At 37.5% G+C, this 17671-nt stretch overlaps 1 protein-coding gene across 11 annotated transcripts in view; it reads left to right on the top strand.

Annotated features, from left to right (window-relative positions):
* The window catches only part of BRAF (B-Raf proto-oncogene, serine/threonine kinase), a 202101-nt gene that overhangs the window by 77541 nt on the left and 106889 nt on the right, over positions 1-17671 (top strand). For all 11 annotated transcript variants that reach the window (XR_013415652.1, XR_013415650.1, XR_013415649.1 and 8 more), the window contains one exon: positions 14842-15105. Coding sequence is in view for 5 of the 11 variants with exons in the window: in XM_015135080.3 (XP_014990566.1) it covers positions 14842-15105 (264 nt within the window). In the remaining 6 variants the exon portion in view is untranslated. The remainder of the gene's footprint in view (positions 1-14841; positions 15106-17671) is intronic.

The raw sequence follows: 17671 nt of genomic DNA, 5'->3' as shown, positions 1-17671 counted from the left end.
CCAGTTACCATATTGGAAAATGGAGCAATTTTGTAAAATATTTTTTCCAGAATGAGTCTCCCCAAAATTGGTTTCTGCTTCCTTATAGGTAAAATTTATAATTTTTAAATAGCTCAACATTGTTTAGGTTTACTGTTCAATAGTGCCTTGAGGTTTGTATCAAACCTTGAGCATAATTGTAAATTTATATTCATTAATCCTATGAGTTAGTAGGTGCTGTTGTAATCACAGATGAGCTTTCTTAGCATTAGTTTTCTTATGTAGTCAGACTCCACAGCCAACAAGGTGTTACAGAATCTAGGTGGTAAGGCTCTAGAGCCCATACTGCTCACCACTACCCTACACCCCCTTTGTCTATAAAAGCTGGCTCAGCTATCATCACTAGTGATGCAAGGAGATGGAGAACTCTAAATTAGAAATGATCAGGTTGCCATTTGGCTCCAAATACCAGAGGTTTTTAAGCACAGATTGAAAGACTTCTAAACTAAATTTCTAACTTAGTTATTTAATTACTTTTTGAAGGGCAAGTTAAGTCAAGTATTTTATGAGAAAGTAAGTTTATATTTCTAAAGTAAACTTGGAAGTTTGGAAATAACAGGTAATATGCTGTTTTTTTCTCCTCCTCTTCATATGGCTTATCCCAGATCACACTCCTAGTTAATATCAAAGCTAGGACTAGAATTCTTATTTCTCATTACCAGTTAGTGTACTTCCTAATATCCTGTGCTGTCTTCTATACATATATTATTAGGAGGCTGATCAAAGGTGTCATAAGGAAGCAAGTACTCCTAATGAGAATGGCAATTTTTTATTAACCAGAATTAGACAATATAACCAGCAAATTTTCTTCCAACCATTTCTGTGTCTTGGAGACTTTGAACCCAGGCTGAGATGTAATTCATTTGCATCAATAACTAGGTCCCACTATATCAGTGAGTCACCGCCCCCTCCTCACATATCTCTTCAGGCTTTTTACTATTTGAAGACTGATCACTAACAACAACAAACCTTAGAGCTTCTTATTCTGTGCCCAGTACTGTGTTAAATGCATTTTATTACTTAATTCATTTTTTATAGTTACTTTGAGCAAGATACTAGGTACTAGATATTTTTGTTATTCCCATTTTACAAGTGAAAAAACAGAGAGAGGTTGAGTAACTTGATTCAGGTGACACTGCTAGTTAGGGGAAGAAGGCAGATGTAAGTCAGAAATCTGTGCTCTTGATCTCTATCTTATTCTACCTTTATCTTGACATTGTCCCGTCTTCCTCCACCCTCACCTCCCAGACAGCTTTTCTTATTTGGGCTAAATATTTGTATTCCCTTCAGCCATAGCCATTCTTTGTAACATAATTTATGGACCTTTTATTAGATATAGTCTTTTCAGTTGGTTGTTTTAGAATTAGACACACAAAATTGAACTACTTATTAAAATTAAATCTGACTAGGACAGCATACATCAGACCATAACTCACAGGTTATATTATTAGCTTGTGGTAAAACAGATTTTTATTCTTGGGGACTTGTGCTATATAGTGTGTGTGTATTATGTGTATGTAGTATGCATATATGCACGTACATACACACACACTGAAGTCGGCAGTATAATATAATGATTACGATGAGCCGTAGAGTCATACAGACTCCATGTTTGAATCCCAACTGTGGCTTAGTTTCTGTACTCAAGATATCCAGCCTTCTTATATCCTACCTCATTAGTAAAGTGGGAATAATATCACACCTTGGGTAATTTAAGGATTAATTGAGTTTATAATTATGAAATAACGTAATTCCTGATACAAATATTAAGAATTCTATAAATAGTTGATTCATCTTGTGCTGTTCTAGGCCTTGGGGAATAGCAATTTTCTTTCTTTTTTTCCCCCCCGAGATGGAGTCTCGCTGTCTCCCAGGCTGGAGTGCAGTGGCACGATCTCAGCTCACTGCAACCTCCACCTCCCAGGTTCAAGCAATTTTCCTACCTCAGCCTCCCAAATAGCTGGGATTACAGGCATGCACCACCATACCCAGCTAATTTTTTTGTTTTTAATAGAGATGGGATTTCATCATGTTGGCCAGTCTGGTCTCAAACTCCTGACCTCAGGTGATCTGCCCGCCTCGGCCTCTCACAGTGCTGGGATTACAGGCGTGAGCCACCGCGCCTGGCCGGGAATAGCAATTTTTAAAAAAATGGCCAACAATCTCTGCCTTTTTAAGCTTGTGTTTTATTGAGGGGAGGGAGATATAGACAATGAACATATAAATGATTTTTAGAACATTGCACTTATCACCATTTTAATTTTTTTATTTTTTGTTGAGATGGAGTCTCGTCCTTTTGCCCAGGCTGGAGTGCAATAGCACAATTTCAGCTCACTGCAGCCTTCTGTCCTGTGTTCAAGCGATTCTCCTGCCTCAGCCTCCTAAGTAGCTGGGATTACAAGTGTGCGCCATGACTCCTGACTAATTTTTGTATTTTTAGTGGAGACAGGTTTTGGCATGTTGGTCAGACTTGTCTCAAACTCCCGAACTGAAGTCATACACCTGCCTCAGCCTCCCTAAGTGCTAGGATTACAGGCGTGAGCCACCATGCCTGGCCATCACTATTTCATATACTATGAATGGACTCTCACCAGCCCAAGAGAAAAGACCTGTATATACTGATATTTGAAGGCCCATCAGTGAAGAGCCAGATCTACTGATTACTCACTGAGACCCACCATTCTGCAGGTTTCTAATCTGCCATTTAAGATTCCTTAACACTTTTTATTTTTTTCATTGGGGTAAAATATGCCTAACAAAATTTACCATTTCAACCATTTTTAAGTATATGGTTCTATGGCATTAAGTCCATTCATGTTTTTGTGTAACCTTCGCCACCATCCATCTCTAGAAATTTTATCCAAAACCGAAACTCTCTAGCCATTAAACACTAAATCTCTATTTCCTTCTTTCCCTAGTTCCTAACAACTACCATTCTACTTTCTATCTCTGATCTATGAATTAGACTACTCTAGGAACTTCGTATTAATGGAATCATATATTTGTCCTTTTGTGACTGGCTTATTTCATTTAGCTTAATGTCTTTGAGGTTTATCCATGTTGCAACAAGGATAATGCATATAGCAAATTTTTTTTCCTTTTTAAGGCTGGATAATAATGCATTGTATGTATTTACCACATTTTGATTATCCATTCATCCATCATTGGACACTTGGGTTGCTTCCACGTTTTGGCTATTATCAATAATGCTGTGAACATGGGTGTACGAGTATCTGTTTGAGTTCCTTTTACTTCTTTGGGGTATATACCCAGGAGTAGAATTGCAGGATCACATGTTGATTTTATGATTATTTTTTCTGGAGTTGCCACACCTTTTTCTGTAGCACCTATCCTATTTTATATTCCTACTGGCATCGCACGGGGTTCTAATTTTTTACATCCTTACCAACACTTACTGTTTTCGGTTGATTAAAAAAACATAGCCTAGGCCAAGCACGTTGGCTCACACCTGTAATCCCAGCACTTTGGGAGGCCGAGGTGGGTGGATCACGAGGTCAGGAGTTTGAGACCAGCCTGACCAACATGATGAAATCCTGTCTCTACTAAAAAATACAAAAATTACAGGTGTACGTAGTGGTGCATGCCTGTAATCCCAGCAATTCAGGAGCCTGAGGCAGGAGGATCGCTTGAACCCAGGAGAAGAGGTTGCAGTGAGCCAAGATCATGCCACTACACTCCAACCTGGGGGACAGAATGAGACTGCGTCTCAAACAAAACAAAACAAAACAAAAAAACATAGCCTAATGTGTGTGAAGTGATACCTTATTATGGTGCTGATTTGCATTTTCCTGATGACTAACAATGTTGAGCCTTTTATTATGTGCTTATTGGCCATTTGTATATCTTTTTTGAGAAATGTCTGATTTAAGTTCTCTGTCCATTTTTTAATTGGATTGTTTGTTTTGTTGTTATTGAGCATAGTTCTTTATATATTCTAAATATCAGTTCTTATTGGATATTTAATTTGCAAACTTTTTCCCATTTTGTGGGTTCACTTTTTGCTCTGCTTATAGTTTTTAAGTCCAAATTATCTGTTTTTCTTTTTGTTGCTCGTGCCTTTAATATCATATCCAAGAAATCATCACCAAATCCCAGTGTCATGACATTCTTCTCCCAAATACTCTTGCATTTGGGTCTTTGATCCATTTTGAGTTAATTTTTATATATGATGTAAGGTAAGGGTCCAACTTCATTCTTTTGCATATGGATACCCAGTTTTCTCAGCATCATTTGTTGAAAAGACTGAATGGCCTTGGCACCCTTGTCGAAAACCATTTGACTGTATATGCAAGAGTTTATTTTTGTGCTCTCTGTTCCATTGGTCTATATGTCTGTCTTTATGCTGTCATCTTACTGTTTTGATTACACTACCTTTGTAGTAAGTTTTGAAATCAGGAAATGTGAGTTCTCCAACTTTGTTCTTTTTCAAAATTGTTTTGGCTATTCAGAATCCCTTGAGATTCCATGTGTGTGGTTTTTGTTTTGTTTTGTTTTGTTTTTTTGAGATGGAGTCTCGCTTTGTCACTTAGGCTGAGTGCAGTGGCATGATATTGGCTCACTGTGACCTCCACCTCCCAGGTTCAAGCAATTCTCCTGCCTCAGCCTACTGAGTAGCTGGGATTACAGGCACCTGCCACCATGCCTAGCTTTTGTATTTTTAGTGGAGATGGGGTTTCACCTTATTGACCAGGCCAGTCTCGAACTCCTGACCTCAAGTGATCCATCTGCCTTGGCTTCCCAAAGTGGTGGGATTACAGGTACAAGCCACTGTGCTCGGCCTCCACGTGAATTTTAAAAAGGATGTTTCTGTTTTTACAAATAGGTCATCAGGATTTTGATAGGGATTGCATTGAATCTGGAGATTGCTTTGGTTGATACTGACATCTTAAGACTTTTTTTTTTTTTTTTTGAGACGGAGTCTCGCTCTGTCGCCCAGGCTGGAGTGCAGTGGCCGGATCTCAGCTCACTGCAAGCTCCGCCTCCCGGGTTTATGCCATTCTCCTGCCTCAGCCTCCTGGGTAGCTGGAACTACAGGCACCTACCACCTTGCCTGGCTAGTTTTTTGTAATTTTTAGTAGAGACGGGGTTTCACCGTGTTAGCCAGGATGATCTCGATCTCCTGACCTGGTGATCCACCCGTCTCGGCCTCCCAAAGTGCTGGGATTACAAGCTTGAGCCACCGTGCCCGGCCCATCTTAAGACTTCTTAACTCTGAAATATGAATGGACAGTTAAGAATAACCAGATATTTAAAGAAAGCTTTCAACAGGAAAGACAACAGCAGAAATGGTCAACAGAAACTCAGAAATAGTGCAGAAAACAGAAGAAAACTTAAAAATAACTATAACATCAGAGATAAGATCCATTAGTCCAGTCTTGCTTCATAGCAGTACTAAAGAAGCAAAAGTAACAGAGAACAAGAAAGACCTCTTAGATATTAAAAATACAATAACCAGAAATTTATTTTATTTTTATTTTTTAAATTTTTAATTCTCAGCCAGGCAAGTTACTTCTGTAGAAGGGTGCGCCCTTACAGATGGAGCAATGGTGAGCGCACACTTGGACAAAGGAAGGGAAGGGGTTCTTATCCCTGACGCATGTGGCCCCTGTTGCTGTGTCGTTCCCCTGTTGGCTAGTGTTAGAGCGCACAGGCTAAACTAATTCCGATTAATAGCCAGAATTTTTTTTTTTTTTTGACAGAGTCTAGCTCTGTCGCCCAGGCTGGAGTGCAGTGACATGGTCTCAGCTCACTTCAAGCTCAGCCTCCCGGGTTCACGCCATTCTGCTGCCTCAGCCTCCCTAGTAGCTGGGACTACAGGCACCCACCACCACACCCGGCTAATTTTGTTTTTGTATTTTTAGTAGAGATGGGGTTTCACCATGTTAGCCAGGATGGTCTCGATCCCCTGACCTCATGATCCGCCCGCCTTGGCCTCCCACAGTGCTGGGATTATAGGTGTGAGCACGGTGGTGCCCAGCCCAGAAATTTTAAAAAGTATATGTATATACAGACATATAGGTATGTATATGTGTATATATGTATGTGTTGTGTGTATATAAATAAATGTTGAAAAATAAGTATTGGAAGATAAATGTTCTAGAAAGCAGAGTAAAAGCAGAGAGATGGGAAATTTTAGAGGAAACACAAGAAAAATGAAGGAATAAATCCAGTTCCATAAAAATTATAAATGCTTTTAACTGCAAGAAACAGAACCCTTCAAGAATAAGTTTCTGGAACAAATAGGGATTTTCATTTCCTTTCACATAGTAGGAAGCATAGAGGTAAGTTATTGTAAGACTAGTTCTACAGCTCAGTTGTCAGGTACTTGGTGGAATCTGTATAGTCCCTTTGGCTTTTCTGTCAAGACCACAGCAGAGTTTTAAGATCTTTCCCTTATACAACTCCTCAAAGCAGAAAACAGAGAACTTCTCTTATATACTAAGCTCTTGCTAGGAGGAAAATCTTTCTCAAAAATCCTCTATAGCTTCTCCTTTTATCTCATTGACTAGAATGAGGTCACTTATCACCCCTAGACCAGTGACTATGCTTACACTTCCTGAAATAAGAGTCTACTAAGTCAAAAATTTCCAGTGTTCACAATTTTTCCTCAGATTAGTTTGTATGCTGTCAAGTAGAAGTTGTACTATGATTATTTTATTCTATAATGTTTCAACAGAATCCCCTTTTATGTTTCTATAGGAAGATAAATCTTCAACTACTTATTCTTGCTGCTTCTCTTCATTGTAGCAAAACAGAGACATTGGTTACACCACCATCAGAAATCCTCTTGATTTTCTTTTTCCCACTCACTAATTTATTTAAAAGCCATCTTTTCAGTTCTAGATGTTCTGCAGCAGATAACAGTCAACATTCTATTGATTCCCTTTATGATAACTACAGTGAAATATGAGATACAGTACTCTATAAAGAATTTCAAATTTGTCTTCTCAGTCGATCTTTGGTTCCCTTTTTTCTACCATCATCCAAAGGAAGAAAAATAAGTTTACCCTGAAAAGTTGTTCCCCAGAGTTTCTTCATTTGCTCTCTGTTTCTGTATTCATTTATCCAACAAATTATTGGAATGCCTTCTCTGTGTAAGATGTAATGCTAGATGCTTCTCTAGTAGTAGATTCTTTTTTCTCTACTTGATTTATTGGAGCCCAGAGGTGAAGGGATATTGTCTCTGTAATCGCCCTACAGCTGAGTCCTAACTACTTCAGAATTTATGGTTGAATCCTAGAGTCCCCTGTAGACTGATGAAGACAGTAACAGCTCCTGACATTTACTGAGTACTTACTATATATCAGGTACTAATCATATATTAGTTCATTTAATCTTCAACCTACCCTTTGAGTTACACTTAGGTATTCTCATTTTCATTTTATAAATGAAACAATTCAGGCACAGAGGGATTTAATAATGTGGCCAAGGTTACACAACTTGTAAATGGTAGCCAAGGTTTGAATCCCAGACATTCTGAATTTACAGCCCATGCGTTTAATCACTGTATCATTCTGACAGCCTTTCTGATTTTTAGTCTATATAGAACCTAGAATAATACAGAGGCATTTTATCAAACCCTGCAGTGAAATGAATACTGGAAGCTGGATGCTTCCTGTGGAATGCAGAACAGTCCAGTTATGGGCAGTTTGTAAGATTTCATTGTATCTTGTGAGTAAGAATAATTAGACTAAATTTAATTAACTAAATGATAAAAAATAAAATTTTTATTTCACTGCTTTTTCTCGTTACATTGAAATTAAATAGATCCTTAGATTTTTCCCTTCTATTTTAATTGAGAATAATTCACATACTATATGATTAACTTTTTAAAACTGTGTGATTCAGTGATTTTTACTATATTCACCATATCTTATTCCAAAACATTTTTATCACTCCCCAGAAGAAACCCTTTATGCATTAGTAGTCATTCCCTGCAGACCCTGAGAACCAGTGATCTACTTTTTGCCTTTATGAATTTGCTGGTTGAAATATTTCATATAAATAGAATTACATTATGTGGCCTTTTGTGACTGGCTGCTTTTACTTAATGTAATGTTTCCAAAGTTTATTTATGTAGTATTATGTCTCAGTACTTCATTTCTTGTTATGGCGGAATATTTCATACACATATACCACGTTTTGTTTATCGGTTCGTCAACTGATGAACATTTGGACTACTTATATGTTTTGGCTATTATGAATAATGCCACCATGAACTTTCAAGCGCAAGTTTTTATGTAGATACATTTTCAGTTTTCCTGGCTGTATGCCTAGGAGTGGAATTGCTGAGTCTTGTGGTAACTCTGTTTTACACTTTGAGGAACTGCCAGATGGTTTTTCAAAGTTGCTGCACTATTTTATATTCCCAACAGCAATGTATGAGGGTTACAGTTTCTCTCTATCCTCATCAACACTTGTTATTATACATATGTTTTTTAATTAAAGCCATCTTAGTAGGTGTGAATTGGTATTTCATTTGGTTTTGATTTGCAGTTTCCTAATGACTAATAATATAGAGCATCTTTTCATGTTCTTGTTCGCCATTTGTATATCTTCTTTGGAGAAATGTCTATTCAAATCCTTTGCCCACTTAAAAAAACTGGGTTTGTGCTTTTATTACTGAGTTGTAAGAGTTCTTTAGGCCAGGCATGGTGGCTCACACCTGTAATCCCAGCACTTTGGGAGGCCGAGGCGGGCAGATCGCTTGAGTCCAGGAGTTTGAGACGAGCCTGGGCAACATGGCAAAACCCCGTCTCTACAAAAAATACGAAAATTATCTGGGCATAGTGGTGGATGCCTGTAGCCCCAGCTGCCCGGGAGGCTGAGGTAGGAGGATCACTTGAACCTGGGAGGCAGAGGTTACAGTGAACCAAGATGGCAGAGTCACCCAGGCTGGAATGCAACCTCCGCCTCCCAGGCTCAAGCCATCCTCCCACCTCAGCCTCCCGGGCAACTGGACTACAGGCGTGCGTCACCGCGCCCAGATAATTTTTGTGTGTTTTGTAGAGATGGGGTTTTGCCATGTTGCCCAGGCTGGTCTCAAACACCTGGACTCAAGCAATCCGCCCACCTCAGCCTCCCAAAGTGCTGGGATTACAGGTGTGAGCCACTGCACCTGACTAGGAGTTCTTTATATATTCTAGATAGTAGATCCATGACTTGCAAATACTTTCTCCCATTCTGTGGTATTTTTTCCCACTCTTTCATTTTTGTCTTTTGAAGTACAAAAGTTTAAATGTGGATGGAATTCCAATTTATCTATTTTCTGTGGTTGCTGTGCTTTTGGTGTATCATATATGAGAGATCATTGCCTAATCAAAGGTCAGGATAATTTACTCCTGTGTTTTTTCTTAAGAGTGTTATAGTATTGGTTATATAGCCAAAACAGGTTTAGTTGCTTGCTGCCTGCAGAGTCCAATTAATAAGAGCAAAGTCTAGTATAAAGTGACTTTTTTATTCCAAAGTTAGCTTAAGGAAAGAAGTACAGGCTTCCTGCCTTAAGGGTACTGCTTCCCTGTTGGAGCAGAAAGTGGGCGCTTTTAAAGAAGGTGCCTACACGGGAGCAGAAATGAGCAGGTGGAAGATCCACATATACCCTTCGGTGCCTTCTCTCTCAGGCAGTCACGTTGGTGGCTTCATGGGCAAAAATACCTCACAGAGGTGGCTGAAAACTCTAGCAGGCATACTTTTGGTTGTAGATCAGGGTTGCCTCAAGAGGTAACAGTGTGAGAGTTCCACTCTGGATTGTCTAAGCACATAGTTAGATCAGATCAGCTTGCCCTGTAGGGAGTGTCTGGTGAAAAGGAGATAAAAGGTCATAATTGCATTTCTTTTATTCCTTTATGTTTTTGTTTTTCTTTTTTTTTCTTTTCTTTTCTTTTCTTTTTTTTTTTTGAAACAGAGCCTCATTCTGTCACTCAGATTGGAGTGTAGTGGCATGATCTTGGCTCATTGCAGCCTCTACCTCCTGGGCTCAGGCGATCTTCCCACCTCAGCCTCCTGGGTGGCTGGGACTTTATGTGCATGCCACCATGCCCAGACAAGTTTTTGTATTTTTTGTAGAGATGGAGTTTTACCATGTTGCCCAGGCTAGCCTCAAACTCCTGGGCTCAAGTGATCTGCCTGCCTTGGCTTCCCAAAGTGCTGAGATTACTGGTGTAAGCTACCACCCCTGGTGTATAATTGCATTTCTAAAGAGCTGAGTAGGAAGTGGGGGGGAGGAGGAAAGAAAAAAATAATTTAACTATTTCTTAGAAAAATGGGGTGCACAATCATGTAATAGGTATATGACCCATTTTGTTTTATTTTTAATTTTTGTGAAGATGGAGTCTATGTTGCCCAGTCAGGTCTTGAACTCCTGGCCTCGAAAAGTGATCCTCCTGCCTTGGATTCCCAAAGTGCTGGGATTACAGGCATGAGCCAACATGCCTGGCCTATTTCGAGTTAGTTTTTGTGTATGTTGTGAGGTAGTAGCCCAACTTCATTCTTCTGCATGTGGATATTCAGTTGTATCAGCGCCAGTTGTTGAAAAGACCATTCTTTCTTCATTGAATTGTCTTGCCGACATTGTAAAAAAAAATCAATTGACTGTAAATGTAAGATTTTATTTCTTGTTCTACTGAGAAATAATTCACATACTGTATGATTCACTTTTTAAAAGTGTGTAATTCAGTGATTCTTAGTGTATTTACACAATGGGCAACTGTCACCACTATCTGATTCTAAAATATTTTTATCACTCCCAAAAAGAAACCGTTTATGCATTGGAAGTCATTCCCTCCAGCCCCTGACAACCACTGATCTACTTTTTGCCTTTATGGATTTACTAGTTGCACCTTGTTCTATCCTGTTCTATATGTGTGTCCTTATTCCAATATTATTACACTGTCTTGATTACTACAGTTTTATAGTAAGTTTTGGAATCAGGAAGTACAAGTCCTCCAACTTCTTTCTTCTTTTATAAGATTATTTTGATAATTTCAAGTCCGTTGTATTTCCATATGAATTTTAAGATCAGCTTGTCAGTTTCTACAAAAAAAAAAAATTGAAATTTTAATAAGGATTACATTGAATCTGTAGATCAACTTGGGAAGTGTTGTCATTTTACGATATTAAGTCTTCTTAGATTCTTTTTTTTTTTTTTTTTTGACATGGAGTCTTGCTCTTGTTGCCAGGCTGGAGTGCAGTGGCGTGATCTTGACTCACTGCAACCTCTGCCTCCCAGGTTATCAGTTATTACTAATACAAATATTTATTGGATTTTTTGCTATGTGGTAGTCTCTACAATAATTTGTTTTACTTGTATTATCTCATTTAATCCTCACAAAATTATTTTGAAGTTGAGAAAAATTTGCCGTATAAAGAAGAGTATGATAACATATTCTAAAGGAAATAAAGAGAAAGGATACCTCTTCTGGATTTTAGCAAAGAGAGCTTAGAATTAGACTTTTTGAAAAATAAGTAGAGTTTTGATGAGAAGGAGTAGAGTTTTTGGAAAATTGTCTCCTGAAGAAGTGGCATCTGGTATCTGCAGCGTCTTGAATAACCAAAAGAATTTTGGTGGTGGTGGTTGTGGTTGAGGTTTGCACATATGTTGGAGTGGCTTGCTCATATTAATAGAGTGAGAAAACAGAGGGAAAGGGAAAAGTAGATGATATGAGAGAAAACTGAGGGGGAATGGTAGACTAAGGCCCTAAACACCCAATGTTAGCCTGAAGTGAGAGTAGAAGAAGAATGGGGAAAGATGTGGAGAATTATGTAGATAAAGAAGTAGAGTAAACTTTTCATTTGATTATGTTGATCTTCAGAGTGGATTTGAAGGTAATGTGATTTTCAGAGTGAATTAAAAGTTGAGGGATGAAGTTAAGATCCAGAGAAGAATTCAGAAGGTTAGAATAACTGTTGTGACTATAATATGATGTTTAAAACAAGCATGATTTTCACGCAGTAGTGTGAAGGACCAGGCAAATCTAAGTTCCATGAATTGGTCATGGAATCAATTACACTAGTTTTATTATTTTCTCCACCAGTGTGTGGTAACCTGACAGGAAAAATGGAATAATTGAATGATCAGATTTACCCAAAATTTGTATCTGGCAAACTAGATGATAAAATAGCAAGAATTAGCCAGAAAATCTAATGGCGTTGTTGCAATGCCATCACCAATGGCATTGTTGCAATTGTGAGCCACAAAGTATGTGAAGGAAGACAACAGTGGCCAAATCTTAGCAACTGTTTGAGAGATTAATGTTGACCTTGAGCAGATTAATATAGTGAGATAGACATTTAAGAAGCTGGAATAAGTATGTGTGCCTCTGGGGTGTGTGAGGTTCTAAATTGAGATCTTTTCATCATTTTTATTTCTTTTGTAAAGACTGTGATGCTTCTTTGGGTCTTGAAGATAGAATGGAAATAAATGCTTTTAGAGGTGAGAGGTTAAGAGAAATCTATGGCAGAGTGTTAAAAGAGTAATTGAAGTTCATACTGAATGCAGCAAGGGTAGTAGGTAAAATGAGCCAGAGGCCTTGGTAGATTGCAGCTTTGAGGATGGAGAGAGATGGAATAAGTAGATGTCTTGTACTTAACTAAAGGAAAAGCTATTGATAAATGTGGTGAAGTGATAGTTTATAATCTGTCATGGAGGGATCAGTATACTTTCAAAAATTAAGGCTAACATTTTGGTAAGGAAATATGTTTGGAAAATTGTTCTATTCATTACTTTTCCTAAGGTTTATTTTATATAGTAACTGTACTTGCTCAGGTGACAGTAAATAAGAATATTTTATCCATGCAGGAGGAACCTTTGTGTTCCAGACTGCATTTATGTGATCTTCAAAGAGTAAGAACTGTGTTTGTCTTATTTGTGGTTGTAGTCTGAGCCCTAACAGTGCCAAGCACATGTATTAGTATATATTTACTTAATGATTGAAGGCTCAATAAATAGATTGTATTGAGAGAAGTATGCTTAAGTAATTAGGCCTTGGTACTGAAAGCTAAACCAAATTGCAGCTCAGAAAATTTGGAATCTATTTGTTTATAATGCCCTGATCTGCTATGAAACAGTCTAGGTAGGGCAACTAGCAGGCTGTAAACAAAGAAGACCTTTTGATGAAGTTTAAATCTCTTACCTCAACAGCTCTTGTTACTATTCCCCGCCCCCCTTATTTTCTTTGAAATTATGTGGTAAGATGCAGCATAGCAGGGTCCTGTGTCCTTTATTGAAATGAAATTTCTCTTTCATTTTCCTCTACATTTTATAATTCTCTCTTGCTCCCTTATGTTCAGACTTCATAGCATGGCGTATATACTCTCTACAGTCTAATCCCTTTCACCTTTTCAGCCTTATTGTTTCTCTACCTGTTTTTCATTTAAATTTCTCTTTCTTTTTTTTAAGAAAACAGGGATGCTGCTAAAGCTTCATTTAAATTTCACAAACATATATCGATCCTTTGTTATGTCCCAGGTATTATATGACATTGAGCTATACCAATCTAGTTTTTCCTGTGTCTTAAACTTTCTCGCCTGTGTTTCAGAAAAAACAAACTCTTTGTTACAGAATTTTTCCTATATATAGGACTCCCTCCTCCGTACTTTCTTCGTCCATCTAAATGCCAACCTTTCAAGGCCGTCCTCCTTCCTCATTATTACCTTGTGTCAAGAATATTGTTTATTTCTCATGTACAGCAGTTACACAAATAAAAATACAACTATCTCCTACTCCACTGCCCAACGGTAAACTCCTTAAGAGGCGGGAAGGCCATTTTAAAATCTTTGCTTCTCCCTTTCATAAATGTTTATAGTATTGCATCTATTTGAGATGATAGGTAGAAATAGTAGAGCATGGTGTGAGTGAGGGGATTACCAATGCCTAAAAGAACTATGGACTTGTATATTCCAATTCGTTCAATGTCATTCTGTCCTTTTAAAATTTGATATCTTGTATGGTTGCTTGACTTTGTAGCCTTTGTCAAATGAAACTTCTAGGAAGATACCCTGATGGATAGTAGCCCCAGAATTTCTTGGCTATAGGGTATAATCCACATTTTCAAATACAATTCTGTTTTTGTTTTTTCACAAGGCTTACGGCTTTGCATACAAGTTCCAATCTCTAAACAGCATTTGTTGGGGAAAGAAGTCATCAAAGAGCCATACTGAGAAGAATAAACTATTTTAACTGATAGCTATTTCAGAAAGAATGTGGCAGTTACACATTTTCTAAACCATATTGAGGAGGTTTTGGTGCTAACAGTGAGATCTGGCTAGTACTGTGTCCTAAATTTTGGGGGTTTTTTGGACAGATCTTCTTTAATACTGAGGTATTATATTATATATACTTTTCAACTTCTTTTTCTGTTGAGAGAGAACAAATGGAATTTATATGCCTACAACTTTTCTGGGACAAAATAATTTTTTTAATGGGAGGAACACTTATCCTTGATACAGTGTTTTATGTTAGATGTGGTTTGGAAGGTAAATATAAGTGGACCAGAAAATTGGAAATACTGTGCTTTTTTTATTATTCATGGACCATCTAGATATCCCATATGCATAGGTCACATTTATCAGGTGTAATATAGTGTAGTGTCTAATAACAAAGAATTTATCCATTTAAAGATGAAAGTATTCATTTATAGTATTTCTGGCACTTATTTTGTAATTTGAAACTTAAAACCCTATCAGCTGGTAAAAAGATTATAAGCAAAGGCTAAAATTTTATATTATCTTTTGTTAATGTCAGGGCAAAGTCCAGATTGAATATAAGTCTACTTTATTTTATAGGCCTATGAAGAATACACCAGCAAGCTAGATGCACTCCAACAAAGAGAACAACAGTTATTGGAATATCTGGGGAACGGAACTGATTTTTCTGTTTCTAGCTCTGCATCAATGGACACCGTTACATCTTCTTCCTCTTCTAGCCTTTCAGTGCTACCTTCATCTCTTTCAGTTTTTCAAAATCCCACAGATGTGTCACGGAGCAACCCCAAGTCACCACAAAAACCTATCGTTAGAGTCTTCCTACCCAACAAACAGAGGACAGTGGTGAGTCAGTTTTAATATCACCATTTTGCTGTTTCTTTGTATTTTTCAGACAGATCAGTTGTTGAAAATTAATATATTATTACTTAATACTCAGAGGTCATGCAAATAGAGGCATCCATGTCATGCAGGAATTTTAAAGACATAATTATTTGGTGGCAAAGTCTATATTCCTTATCTGAAATAAATTGTATTGTCTCTGGTGTTGGATTTGACATTTAAACCCGTCTGCCAAACTTGAACCACGGTCATGTCTAAGCACTAGTTTAAAATAAATCAGAATTTTAAGACTTGAGCTTGTTCGTTATCTAATTTGTGTCAGGTAAGATTCATTCTTCACCCTTGAGAAATCTCCTTTCTGAGTTATATTATCGGATGTTGAACTCTCAGTGTGATTGATATGTTTCCTCTCATCTACTTGACTTTTGGTTGTTGAAAATTAGTATTACCATTGGAACAGTGTACCCTGTAAGTAACATTTAAAGCATTTAAAGAGAATCTGTGGAATTATTGTGGATGGTCTATAATCCTTAAGTGCAACAAATATTGTCAGTAGACTTAATAAGTAACCCATCTGTATACATCACTACTTTTTAAATGTCTATGGTTACTTTTGACAATAAAAAAAATTTCATTTCCAAATACAACTGAAGTCAAAATTTTTCATTTTTTTCTCTGACATCAGAAATTAAAAGTGCAATTGGTCATTGTTTAATGTTCCAAAAATTCCTTTCTTACTTAAGAAAAAAATGTTATTATAAAGGCATTTTACTCTCAGAAGTTAAGAATTCCTGCATATGAGTTTAGAAAACTAATGGAGTTATAAGTTATCAGCCTATAAATTTTTATCTTAGGAAATATGGCTTTCTAAAGGCATCGTTTATTGTCAGGGAATAACATGCCTTTTTTCCAGGTACAGACAAAACTTGGTGGTAAAAAATGGACTCTAATTTTTATTGTACAGAATTACAAATCAATTTATAAAACAAATCCAGTTCTCCTACCCTTTCTCTTCTGTTGGGTAGAATGAAATTAAAATTATTTTTCCCACATTAAGATGGGGAATTACTAAGCATATCTTTCCAGGGATGCCCCATTTAAAGGGGAATGTCAACATATGAATTATCTGTGAATAGATAGTCTATCTTTGAAGTAGCCTAACAAAACTGTGGCAAATATCCCATCCCCAGTAGATCTTAAATTAATTCTTTATTGTCTGTATTCATGAGTGGAAAGTAGGAAATGTGTTCTTCAGTCCTAGGCGTTTCCCTTCTCTTCATCATGGTATTCTTGTTCCTTCCAGGTTCCACTAAACTTAGTAATTGTGTGAGTTTCTATATACAGATGTAAAATTGGGGTTGTTGGAGCCCTTTCAAATTTCTCAGCCTAATGATTAAGTTTAACTAGCCTCCGGCCGGGCGCCGTAGCTCATGCCTGTAATCCCAGCATTTTGGGAGGCCGAGGCAGGCGGATCACGAGGTCAGGAGATGAGACCATCCTGGTTAACACATGGTGAAACCCCGTCTCCACTAAAAATACAAAAAAATTAGCCAGACATAGTGGCGGGCTCCTGTGGTCCCAGCTATTTGGGAGGCTGAGGCAGGATAATGCCGTGAACCTGGGAGGCGGAGCTTGCAGTGAGCCGAGATTGCACCACTGCACTCCGTCCTGGGTGACAGAGCGAGACTCTGTCTCAAAAAAAAAAAAAAAAGTTTAACTAGCCTCCTCGTATTTATGAGAGAGGACAAGAGAAATTTACAAGTATCCCTAAAGCTTATAATTTCCCTTTTAAAACGAAATGAAAACAACTGAGACTCTTCAAAGATGTAAAATGATCATAAATGAATAACTATTGGGCAATTGACTAGGCTTACCTTCATTATTCTGGCTAGGCTTACCTTCATTATTCTGGCTAGGCTTAGATTAAATAAGTAACTTGTTCCTGTCCGTCATACTCCCAGTTTAACAATTCATATTCAATACTCAGAAAAACTGTATATCGTGAACTTAAAAGGTCTTATGAATCGTCAATAAATGGGTTTGTGGTAGTAAACTCTTTCAAGAACATTATTTTGCCATTCTCTCTTTTATCTGAATCTGTTAACCCTTTACTTAACTACCTCTTTTCCTCTCCTTTTCTCCCCTCAATTTTTATTAAGATTAACAGTTACTGTTTGAGCATTTGCCATGCTGTGTTCCAAGTTCTGTGCTAAGGACTTTACATATATATTCTCAGCCAGGATAATTCACATTCTAAGTAAAATTGTTTGTGGTAGTGAATGACCACTCCTCCATCAAAATACATACGCTTCTGTTTGTCCTGAGCACTCAGGAACAAAGGTTAGTAGAACCTACTAGCAGCAAATGAAATCAAGTACGAAGAATGAGATTATATTTTTTAAAGTGGACTTAGATTTGTAGACCAAGATAGCACACTAAACACTTGCCTTTATATCTTTATTCCTCTCCAGAAATTTCATTGAAATGATAGTAAAGATATGTAAAAAGAATAATAAAACAGGATAGGATTTTGTCAGAGAACTAGAAATGTTTAAGAATTCCTGGACGA

The sequence above is a fragment of the Macaca mulatta genome, chromosome 3 (genome assembly GCF_049350105.2).
Source record: "Macaca mulatta isolate MMU2019108-1 chromosome 3, T2T-MMU8v2.0, whole genome shotgun sequence".
Taxonomy (NCBI): Eukaryota; Metazoa; Chordata; class Mammalia; order Primates; family Cercopithecidae; genus Macaca; species Macaca mulatta.
The sequence above is the reverse complement of the archived record's forward strand: the minus strand, read 5'-3'. Positions and strand labels throughout refer to the sequence as shown.